Source organism: Dunckerocampus dactyliophorus, chromosome 20 (assembly GCF_027744805.1).
Source record: "Dunckerocampus dactyliophorus isolate RoL2022-P2 chromosome 20, RoL_Ddac_1.1, whole genome shotgun sequence".
Lineage (NCBI taxonomy): Eukaryota > Metazoa > Chordata > Actinopteri > Syngnathiformes > Syngnathidae > Dunckerocampus > Dunckerocampus dactyliophorus.
Window position 1 is genome coordinate 18366238 of NC_072838.1, and position 12309 is coordinate 18378546.

At 46.3% G+C, this 12309-nt stretch overlaps 2 protein-coding genes across 4 annotated transcripts in view; both read left to right on the forward strand.

The window, feature by feature from the left end:
* pag1 (phosphoprotein membrane anchor with glycosphingolipid microdomains 1) overlaps positions 1–3095 on the forward strand; it is a 33147-nt gene extending 30052 nt beyond the window's left edge. For all 3 annotated transcript variants that reach the window (XM_054763934.1, XM_054763933.1, XM_054763935.1), the window contains one exon: positions 794–3095. In XM_054763934.1, the coding sequence (XP_054619909.1) occupies positions 794–1123 (330 nt within the window). In that variant the 3' untranslated portion in view covers positions 1124–3095. The remainder of the gene's footprint in view (positions 1–793) is intronic.
* A 3308-nt stretch (positions 3096–6403) lies between these two features.
* znf704 (zinc finger protein 704) overlaps positions 6404–12309 on the forward strand; it is a 37001-nt gene continuing 31095 nt past the window's right edge. Inside the window, exons 1-3 of the mRNA XM_054762955.1 lie at positions 6404–6798; positions 6926–7206; positions 10369–10559. Of these exons, the coding sequence (XP_054618930.1) occupies positions 6928–7206; positions 10369–10559 (470 nt within the window). The 5' untranslated portion in view covers positions 6404–6798; positions 6926–6927. The remainder of the gene's footprint in view (positions 6799–6925; positions 7207–10368; positions 10560–12309) is intronic.

The window sequence follows — 12309 nt, forward strand, 5'->3', positions numbered from 1 at the left end:
AATCGGTTCTTCCGTATCCCACTTCCGACAATTCCTGAAATTTTCATCCGAATCCATTCAGAGGTTTTCAAGTTCTTTGGAACACAAACAAACAAACAAACAAACGCTGGCAAAAGCATAGCCTCCTTGGCAGAGGTAAAAACGTAGATATCAAAAAAGTACCGGTTTGAGAAGCAGGAAGTTCTGGGTATGGTTTTGTAAAACCAGACATGGTGCATCTCTCGTCTGTAGCTTTAATGCTAATGAGCTGCGTCTGCACTACCGGGACGAATGTGCCAGCAAGTGCTAGCGTGCACTTTATCCCGTTTCACAGGTACAGTCATCCCTCGCCACTTTGTTTTGGGTTTTTTTAAATGTTGTCCGCCGAGAAGTGTCGGGGTATACACGGTGCGGGCCCATCTAGCTAGGAACGGGTCAGAGGCGGTATCAGGTCCATGAAGAAGGGTGTTTTTCCTTCCCCAAAAAGCACCTTTTTGCATACTAGGAGACTTTTAACCTCAAATAAAGCCAGGCAAAATGAAAGCACTCTTTGCTCGCTGTACACAGAAGACAAACGAGTGCTCATAGCACCTTTGGGATGAGCCAGAACTCTCCGAAATCACGTGGAACGCCACATTGTTTACCATTTTTACTTCCTGCAGATGCAACGTCCCAATACTTTTGCCCTAGTCCTTAAAGGGCCACACTCAACTGATAAAAAACACGACAGGTTTGATAGAATTGCATGGCGGGCCGCATACGGCCCATGCGCCGCAGGTTGCCCACCCCTCCATGAAGCGTGTGTTTGTTTCAGGCTTCAGAGTATTCGGCGGTGGACAGAACAAACGACGCCAGCGCGAACCCGGAGGACAAGGAGCACGACTACAGCAGCATCGCCGAGCTCAAAGGCCTCATCCCGGCCGGCTCCTCCAGCGACCTCTACGCCACCGTCCACGATTTCTACGCCCGGCCGGGGGAGGCCTCGGCGTTCGTGGACGCCGCTGACCCCGGCTACGAGAGCATCCGCATCCCAAAGACTGGCGGCTCGGACGAGGAGCGCGGGGAAGGCGAGGGCGCCAAGGCCGAGCCCGACTACGAGAGCGTGGGGGAGTTGGGTCTGAGCCGGGAAACGTCTCGTCTTTGAGCGCCCTTCATCATCATCACCATGTGGTCCTCCTTAGAGACTGGTCGACATGCATGTCCGCTTTACTGTTGGGCTGTTCTACCCCAGCGTTGGTGGAATTTATCAAGCAGGGTGGATGTCGTTGGTACTAACAGTAGCAAACTGCTCGCCTGCCGCCGACATATCGCTAAGGACTCCATGCTAACTGAAGTATCGCTCACGTGTTGCATTTCAAAGGCGGAGGAGTCAGTGTTGTCATGACCTCGTCAGACCGTGTGACCAAACGTCGGTTTCCGGTCACATCGTCTGCTTTCCTGTTATTGAAAATGAAGGTACGGCGCCCAGGCAAAAGTTTGGAGACGTTTGTTCTGTTATTCAATGGGAAAGTGTCTCAATACTTTTGACTGGCGCTGGAAGTTGTGTCCCAGTTCGCCAGTTCGCCCTCCTCATGGACCTGACCTGCCTTGAGCTCCATCAGCCCCCATTTTTGTGTGCATCGGGGAGGACAGCTGAAAGCAGGCTTTGCTACGCATCTTAAAATACAGCCTGGTAGCTCCCCAACAGGCGAGGGTATGAATTGGGATTCAGCTTCACCCTGCAAAAAGGGGAATTCTAAGCAAGTATGTTTTGTGTTTTGTACCAGACGGTACAGCATCTTTTGGATGCCTGGTGGGATACCACCATCCCACCAGGCATCGTCTTCTTTTGCTTATTTCAAGTATTTGAGTGTGCATTTTATTTCAAGGAAAAGTGCACTTTTCAAAAAAATGTTGCCCGTTATCCACACTCCTTATGTTGTTACTGGCGTAGTGACACGACGAGCTTCACCACACACACCGCGTTCCTTCCCATGTTGCTATGTGACATCACTGCACCCTGGAAGGACGGTCCCAAAATGGTGGAAGTATTCCATGTTATCAGGAATGTAGCTGCTAGTACATGCTAACAGCATGGATAGAAAACCTCAACCTTGTTGAAGCTTTTTGGAGGTGTTTTCATAGGAGGAATAGGTGTGTCCCAATACGTGCATTCATTGGCTGCCTCTTTGTACCTGTTTTTATATCTTTAGAACACACAGAAAAAAAGACGCGTGTTCATGTCTCACGTAAGGATTGTGGACGATGGGCAAGATGTTCCTTTAAGAGAAGCAAATGGGTCTAGGGTAAAAGTCAAACTATCTTTTTAGTGAAAAATCAGCACTTTTGACCTCACTTTCAATGTCTCATCTTGCTCGCGTGCTGGTTTTCCTTGCAGTCCGCGTCCAGCTCACGTGTGAAGAAAATTCCTATTTATTGAAGCGCCTCCTCGTTTTGCGTTCTTTCATCAGCCAGCGGCGACGTCCGTGTGCCAATGTGAACGTGTGCCTGCGAAAGAAAATTCTGCTTGGACTTCTAGAGATTTCGTAGTGCTTTCGTAGAGGAGAAAAAAAAAAGAAAAGATGGCAATTGTAATGGTACCCTGACTTGTGAAGGTAGCTGCTGCTGTACATTCAAACAGGATCCTTCAAGTCGTGTGTTATTCCTGTCATGCTTGTTATCAAGGCAGACTTTATTGTTGGTACATTGTGTCGTCGTCACTCCTTGAAAGCTATGAAGCACAAGGTTTTATACGTAATTGTGGTACAGTATTCTTTGTTTTTGCTTTAACCAGCTCGTGCACAATTTCAGTATGTTAGCGCTTTTGTATGGTAGCACAACGCAGCACACGCACGGAGCGCTACTTTAACCTACAATGTCTGTGAAAGCTTTCACGTGCAACGTCGCTCCCATTTTTATGACTAGAAGAGCACTGATGGCCTTATTCCAAAAGGAGAAAAACATATTGGTACGTTGTGTTGGTACGTTCTTTTTTTGTGGTACTTTTATTTTTTAAAAAACAAACAAAAAAAACAGTTTTGTGTAAATGTCAAGCAGAAAAAAAAATTCCTGTACATGTTTTTTTTTTTTTTTTTAGCGTGTTGTCTTAAAATAAATAAAAACACATTCAGCCTGAATCAACTGCTGTGAAATTCCCGACTGAGCATGAAAACAAAGTGTTTTTGTGCAGAAAAGTGGAGGTTTGGGACACTTGAGAATAATCAGTTCCAGGGTCAAACTGTTGCCACCCTGTATCGTTTTAAGTGTAAAAATAAGTGAACCAATCAAACAGTGGGAAGGTTATTTGCATGTCATTTTTTAAAACATTCTTAACTGTCACACAAGTGTAAGAAGAAGTTAACCGTTGTAAAAGTAATCCCTCGTTTATCGTGGTTGATTTGTTCCAGACCCAGCTGCGATAAGTGAATTTCCACCAAGTACGATTCGGTATTAATCAATGGAATATTTTCGTATTGTGGCACAGAAAACTTGTTCACAATCTTTTAAATACGTTTTTAAGATTATTAGAGCCCTCAAGACATGAAATAAGACCCCCACGGTCATCTTTACATTTGTATTACCCAATATAGTAAACATAAACAGAGAAAATAAGACATTTTAGACATAAATGACAGAACAAGACTCACATGTTAGCAGTTCCTTGTTTTTTTCTGGGCAGCGTATTTCTTGCAGTGGCTATCGTCTAGTCAATGTATCGTAATGGCGGCTTTAAATGGCTTTACACTCGTATTACCCAATATAGTAGACATAATAGGAATAAATAAGCCATATAAGACATAAATACAACTCCCACTCATGTTCCCTGGGGGATCTTAGTGCCAGTCGGACAGGAAGTGATGTCGGAGGCTTGTCGTGAGTTATGGCCCTAACAGTAGCCTATGTTGTTATTGTGATTACTAGGTGTGAGGTCATTAAAACCTACAATAACTGTCTGTTCTGGCTATCGCGTCTTGTGTTCTGGCGACACCTAGTGGCCAACGTAGGACACTACATCCACAAGTAGAACGTTTCTTCTGCCTGGTGTTTGCATTTTACTTAATTTAGTGAGTTCATTTAGACAATTTTGTGCTTGAAAATACTTCATCTCGGTTCACGAGACGAGACGGGATTACTCCCAAGAAAAGTACAATGAAGGAATATATGACAATATATTGCAACCTGCTCATTTCATTTTTACTACGTTACCTCGCCTCCGCCCACCAAGACCGTATGACTGACAAAAGGGCTCACTCCAGTGATGCCATTGTTCTATGGAACAAAAGGTGCTGAAAGCAATGCACAGAGTGAACTCTCTTCCTGCCTGTTTGGAAGGAAAACAGTTTGTTTTCATTTATCACGTGATTAATTCATTCCTAGTGCCCGGATGGCAGTTTTTTTTCCTCTGAACGAGAAATCACGCTTTAATCTCGTGACACCCCTACTATTTTGAAACAAGTGTTGCCAAAAACCGCCAAAGAAATCGCTCAACGCTACACAATCGCTACACATCGTAAAATAAAGCCTGGAGCTCTGTCTAGGGGAAAAAGACGAGGAAAGGCCATGAATTGGGGAACAACAAAGGAGGGGGGGGGGGAAATGTGTGCGTCTTTCTGGTCGGTGTACTGTAGCTTGTGTGACTGAGTGATGACATTGTGCATTCGACATCACACACGGACACACACGGGAAGCTATAAAGAAGCTCACAGGAAATGATGTGCCACATTGAGATGTTTTAGTGCCGATCGGGGGCCGCAGCGATGGATGCACACCCAAAATCACTATATACACCACCCTCCGCACCCGCCCCTTTGGGGTGAGGACGGTCCCTCGCCGCCTCTCCTTCAGTACTCCCTCCACCGGCCACTCTAATGAGACCATTTGTTCCCTTTACAAGCGGCGGACAGCTCCGTGTTGTCCATCACGGGGCCAAAGCCTGTTTTGGCAGTTATGGCCACATCTGTCAGTCCACTGTGCTGCTCTCTGCGTGTAAATATTTGATGACGCGAGGCCTTCTATTGGAAATATGTAACGATGACATTAAGGGAGAAGCGTGCGGTCACTTTGGCCTGCATGCACAGGGGCCATTTGTTAGCATGATAACCGTCTTTAAGGCTCGTTAGATAGGAATTAGTGCGCTATTCATTCATTCATCATTACGGTGATCAAGTATGAGATTTGCTACGTTTATGCATTTTTAACATGCTTTCTTGAGGGGATCAGCACAGAGTCTGCAACTTTTCAATTAGGGAAGGAGAAGTTGTGAAATTTTGGTAGCACAAATTAACTGAATGTGTCGTTCCTCTTTTTTTTCTTGTTTCTGTCTCGAAAAAGATGCTATACAGTTGCAGCCTTTGCCATTCTAATATTTCCAGGCTTGCTGCTGCTGCATTCGCACTTTGACGCCTATACAGTGTTTGGTCTCACCCCGAGATGCGTTACCTAGCGACAAACACTTTTCAGCAAAGTTCCGCACTAATACTTTTTCCATCCGCCGATGCCCTCAACGGACATGCAAGCACCCACCATGGCAAGAGGAAGTGCTGAAAATAAATGCTAACTATTCAGTCGTCTTACCTACTCAATGTGCTTCTTTTATTACTTAATAATTAGCTATAAATCGACAAAATTGTGACCATTTGTGAAATTTCACAGCCAAAATAAGATTTTAGCTAGCTAGCTTTTTTGTGGCCACTTGGGGAGATTTCACAGGGCTCAAGCTCGACTGGTCCATCGGCTAAGGAAAACATTGTATAGTGTAAAAATAAGTCATTCCCTGCGAAAATTAAGACACAGGCACTGTATGACACAGGAAAGGGTACTTGTATCTCGTTGTTTGTATCTTGACTGTCACACAAGTGTAAAAGAAACTCTCGTGGCGGACTTGGGGCTGAAGGCACGAAGCAAGACAAATAAGAAGTGGGGGGAAAACTTAGAAAATTGAAATTTGTTCTGAAATGTAATTACTCCTGTGGACATGAACTACATACTGTGATGTAGGGTTTGAGTAACTTAATAGAATTAAAGGGTCACGTTTGTTGTGAATAGCCTGCTTTGTGTGCGTTCACGAAAGCAAAGCGTCGGCCATTTTTGTTCTCAATCTAGAGCCTGTTACTGTTAATGTGGAAGTCCCATGACACTTTTAAAAAGTAGGGTACATATCTACAACTGGGTTAAAGCATAAAGTGTGGCTGTCTTCTGCCTAAAAACTCCCTCCCTGCTTCCTTTCCTTCCTTGCGTCATTGTTTTCAATGAAGCGTCCTCACTCCTCCCTCTCCCCGGCTTGTGTTGCCTTCTGTCTCGGGAGCAAGAAGGAGAGGAGCGGTGGGGGCTTGTGGAGGCGTGTGCTCCATCGACCAATCGCAGCCCGTCTTGACCGCGGGACCGCACATGTTTACAGGCAGCATTCCGCCGGTTCGGGCTCCTCTGGGCTGGCGCTCGTTCCGGACTGGAGTATCTTGGGAACGGGCCTGGAGTAGACGGAAGGGTATATTTTTAACCAAATTCACCACCTCCGGAGACATGGCAGTGAATGCTGTCATGTTATGTGTGTACAACTCGACGCGCTTATTAACATCCGTCGACGCTAAATTGCTTGCTAAGCTAGTAAGCCGCCATTTTGCCCAATCGTGAACGAGCAACATGACGGCTCCAGAAAGAGGCTGTCTCGCTCCGGGTTTTCTCTCCGACCTCTCTTCAAGCTAGTGGAGAAAACAAACAGGTCGAAATAGGAGGCAGATTGGCAGCCGGTTTGGATGTGGAGCGAATTGTTTTTCACGTTTTGTTAGCCGGAGTGAGTGTGAAAGTCGACGACGGCGTCCTTCCAGTGTCGACCCCTTCCGAGTATGGTGCCACTTCCCGACGTTTTGTCACGGCCGGCGGCGTGTTTTTCTACACCTCGACGTTGTTTACCAGCCTTAATGCTGTAATATTTCACCCTCACACACATTCGCTCCGGACCCCTTTTCAGAAATGCACACCAGGCGCCTGGTGAAGCGTTCGATCCTCGGCAGCCGAGTCTACGCGCCCAGCCCGACTGGAGAGGGCGCCCCGGTGACAGGAGTGGTCCAGGCTGTTAAGCAGGAAAGCAGGGACGGCGCGGCGTCGGCGGCGGCGGGGGCCCGGCGCAGCAACGGCAGCGTCTACACGGTCCTGCTGCAAGACGGCAGCCTTAAGGAGTTCTCCGAGGAGGAGATAGCCGCTGGCTTCAACCACACCACACCGAAAGGACCGCTCAAGTCCAGCTTGAAGGTATGTGTGAGTCGGCACAACACCGGCTCCATGGCTTCGCTGGCGGGCTTTGGTGGCGGTGTTTAGCAGCCTTTTTAACCGCTTCCTCCATTGTGCACAACAAATATAACCAGCACAACTGGAAACTCACACAATGCAAAAATATACTGTGTGCAAAAGAAACTATTCTGTCATGACATTTGGCGACATTTTAATATATAGGACAAAGGGCTCGGATGGGGCCTGCGCAATGTTTATGTGCACTAGTGGGCGGGTAAGCGGGTAAGCAAACAAACAGCCCTGGCTGCAGCCATTTGGACCTGTGCACAGAACCGGGCTTCGTTTTTCCATTTTAAAACGCTGGTGCGCCCACGATGCTTTGGTGATATTTGCAATGCATGGTTTGCCTATTGGAGCAACATAAAATATCAACGCATTCTTCACAACAAGGCTGGCGTTGTTGAGCACAAGTTACAAACAGATCTTAGCGCTTTGCTCTGCTGCTGAGGAGGAGAACATGGAGATTTGATGATGCACACGTTTGGAACTAATTAGTTGTGATGATGACCTTCTTTGCTGCGGTGTCACATGGCAGCAGCTGCATGGAGTGTTAGGAGGAGGATGTAAACAACGTCCAAGGCAGGACTTTGATAACTAGCTTCTTTTTACATTGTGACACGTGCTTGCATTGTTGTGCAATGTAAACATAAGCATGTTTGATTGCAAATATCTAATATACACTTTCATTTGGTTGCATTGCTTGTTTTTGCAGTGTGTGTGTGTGTGTGTGTGTGTGGACAAAAGCCAACATGGACATTGCTGCACAATGGTCATGTGTCTTTCAGCAATTCCCCCACCGAGATCGAAAACAAGCCGTAAAACGAGGAGTAGGAGGAGTGTGCATCTCTTGTTGCTTTTTGTTTGCAGGGTTATGTGTCTGGTGCTATTTTAAACATCCCAAGTGGGGTGGTGGGGGGGGTTGTTTGTGAGGGCACGCTGCCCCATTTGAGCAGCAGCAGCTGTACAGCCAACAAAGCGGGCACCCCCAGGTCGGCAGCGGGTGGCATTCTCCAAAGAATCTGGATGCTTGGCTCTGCGCCCGCTCTGGCACAACAACACCCCCCTCGCCTGCAGAAAAGCGAGTGGGTGGGGGGATAGCGGGCATACCCACTTGTTGACTTTTTGTTTGTGCCGTGGAGAGTAATTTTGCAAGCGTTTTTCCCACCGCTGACAAAGAGGCGTTACTTTGGAAATGAATTATTTTGCGAGGAGGCTTCTTTGTTCGGACGCAGTGATCCCAGGCGGGCAGGCCAGTATCGGCTGTCCTAATTGGTTGGCTGAAGGCATGCCGTAAACACAAGGTCAGGTCTGGATGCTAGTCATGTATGATGAATGTCATGTTTACCGTTAAAAAATATATATGTATGAGCTACAATTTAAAATGAAATTCTGCTTACAATTGCCACACTCAATCTATGGGTGATAGTGACCTTTGACCCATGAAGGTGCACACATCTTGGCGCTTGGCGATATGCATGCACAGTGGAATTTGAATCGATCTGCCCCAGTCTACTGTATTGACTGCATGCTTGAATACATTTAATAACAGTAAAGTCAGCCTTTGACAAAAGATGGATGCTGCCCATGTAGTCCACTTCATTCTCTTTCTAAAGCATAATGCTCGTACAAGTGTAACAAGAAGTGAACCGCTGTTAAAATGAAGTGTAAACACAGCCTTTGGCAAATGATGGACATGTAAAGTATAGCCAGACGGAAAGGGAGGCTTGCTGAAGATGAATTGATGTGTTGAATGTCATCATCATCTTGAGACCTGTCACGATAATCAATAAATCAATTGACCGCACGATAAATAAACACAAACTCGATCATTTTGCCGGCCTCGATATTTTGACGTGCGAGCGTGTTTGTTTTCCTCCTCTCTCTCTCTCTCTCTCTCTCTCTCTCTGCCGAACAGGCTGGTTGACAAGAGGGTTAGTGGGATATTTGATGATTTATTGTCTCCCCTGCCCTGTTCCACTGAGCAGCCAGGACGTGAGATGCGTGTTCCTCGTTCCGACGTTGCAATGAGTACAATCTCCTGTTCCATGTTTATCACCACCCTTTTCCTAGGTATCTTACTCTGCCATCACTGGTGCCCTTCTTTATAGGTGGCACCCTAAGTTATAATAAATATGGTTACACACACACACACACACACGCTTGCGTGCATCAGAAAGCTCTGCACATTTCCTCGCTGTTTGGTCATGAAAACACAATTCCTGCCTCTGAAATGCCATCCTTCACGAGCCAGACGGAACAAAGGAGTGTGAGCCGTGCAGTCAGCAGCAGCGACACCTCATCGCTGCAGAGCCGAGCATAATCCATCTTGTTGCTGCCGCTGTTGTTGCTGTTGTTGTTGTTGTGCGTTTTGCGCACCACCGGGTGGCCAACCACGCAGTGGTCGTTTCCAGCAAGCCTTCCTGCTGATGTGTGATCAAACAGGGCAATGATGCCTTTAATTGTCTCCTTTCTGCTCGTGTGTGTGTGTGTGTGTGTGTGTGTGTGTGTGTGTGTGTGTGCGTGTGTGTGTGTGCGTGGAAGAGTTGATGTTAATCTTCAGGGAGGCGTATGCACAGCAAAATGATGACACTCACAAAACGCTACATTTTCTTTCGTGACAACGTGTAAAATGAACAATCAATGAAGTCAGCCTGATTGAATAAACAGCACCCCTGCTGGTTGCAGCCAAGCTGTGCGCCCCATCCTACGTGGAACTCTTTTACTCCTGAACAAAAGGGTGAAAATGTGTGAAAAGGTGCTTTCCCCACCCCACCACACGCCAATCAGTTTTTGTGATCGGCTTTGAAAGGCATTTATCAGCATATGTCGATCACGTGTTTTTTACGTAAATCGACTGATATGAATCTGCAGAGCATCCCTAGACCTTATAGCTCATCATTTAAAATGCATATCCTGTCCTATATAATATTTCACTGACATTTAAATAGGAAGTGTGCACAGGAAATATTTATGAGTGTTTGACTTTTTAACAGCTGATTGTTTATCACCCGGGGCGTCTTTTATTTTTTTTATTTTGTATTTTTATTTTTTTACAAGCCTGATGGGCACCTTCCTCTGCTCGAGTCCTCTCAAGTCCTGACTCTCCTGTCTTTCTCCACACAGAGCTCCGTCAACGGCGCCACAAACAGCCACAAGACAGACGGCTGCTCCCTCGGCCCGGAGGCGGCAGAGGGCGAACTGCGGGAGGCCGGCGGCAAGCGCGGCGGCAGGGAGCTGGACGCGTGCCGCTCCGTGTCCCTGCTGGAGCAGAAGCGCAAGGTGGTCTCCTCCAGCATTGATGTCCCCCATGCCAGGTAGGCCCACACATGTGTGTGTGTGTGTGTGTGTGTGTGTTTACACAAGCATGCAGCGCTAGTTGACAGCTAGTGTGATATTCGTCCTGGAGGGAGTTCATACGAGCAAAGTTCAGCAAAGGTTTATGACATGGTTATGTCATCTTTGACTGAATTCATGTCACATGACGTCCCACTTCATCCTGTAGCCCTCGCAGTCGTTTTGGCTGCACACTATATTTTGACAGGAGTCAACTTTTATTCCATTACAGGATGCATAATTGATCATGTGCCATCCTGTCTATTAAAGTGAATTTATTCCAAAAAAAATAAATGTCAAATGTTCTTTGTTGGAGAGCACAGCACTATACTCATAAAATTGCCTAAACTACCTGAGGGTGTTGTGTTTCTTCTTTTAATGATGCACCCCATAAAACTGAAGCTAAAATATGCGCTCATATCTTACAATTCTGTGTTTGTCACAATGATTCTATTGGGAATGTGCTTAAGTAGAACTACGTCACTTTACATCACCAACTAGTAATAAATGAAAACACTGCATCTTTAATTTATTCATAGAACTTAAATGCTTTAATTGCAGCCGGGCATTTATTTACCAAAACTGGAAAGAGGACGGGGTGATAATTGGAAGCAGGCGATAATTGGGGCAGGGCTGTTATTTACAAAATGTGAAAACTCTTTCTTTCACACCAGCAACTGAGAGGCAACATTTGGAGGCGCATGCAGAGGTAGGCACTGTAATCTGCTGGACACTGACCACTCATGACACTTGAAATGCAGCTACTGCCGTCTTGTGGACTTTGAGAGAAAATAACACTACATCAGGAGGTTGCCTACAGCCACAGCTTTTTTAATCACGTTTTTTGACCCAGTGGCAATTGGAGACCACTGTTTGCATTGCTTTAAGTTCACGCGACGAGACGATACACGAGATTGGGTCTACGAGAAAGAGACGAGACGGGGCTTTAACATTAATTTTTTACAAAAGCACAATGGAAAAAAGATCTGGCATGATATGATTGCAACCTTTCTACTACCTTACCTTGCACTGCTGCTCACGAGGCTCCACTCTTCTCTGTGTATGCTAGTGCCCCCCACCCCACCCACCAAGACAAAGAGACTGCACGATTGACAAAAGGGCTCACTCTGTTCATGCCGTCGTTCTATGGAACAAACGTGCTAAGGTGCTGAAAGCAATGCACAGAGTGAACCTCTTCTTGAGGCGGGAGACGAGGAAAACAGACGCGCATGCACATGGCAATATATTGAGGCGGGCAAAATGATCAAGTTCATTTTCATTGATTGCGTGATTGATTAATGACGATGACTGCCCTATGTGCTTTTGTAAACTACTCACCCGGTGACCGTTGGAGACTTGGTGGTTGGTTGAATAGCGTTGTTAACTGGAGTGTTTGATATGAAGGAAAACGCATTCATTTCATTATTCAACACCATGTGTGAGGCGACAAAGGTAAGCACCAACCCTCCATGGGCCGAAAATGAGCTTGAAATGTGAAACAGGAGCTCAGTACCGGTAAATCCCGTTAAAGGATGTACTGAGTATTTTCCCTATGGTTGGGTCAGGAAATGCAGTCAAGCCTCCATCGACTTCATTGTTTCACATGCAGTAATATTCTTCTCATTTGGTCAGCATAATGAAACCATCCGAGCACAACCGCAATCAAACATTTAATAGTCTGCGGCGCACTAGACGTGAAGTGGCATCTAATAGCCCAACAACGCTCTTTCG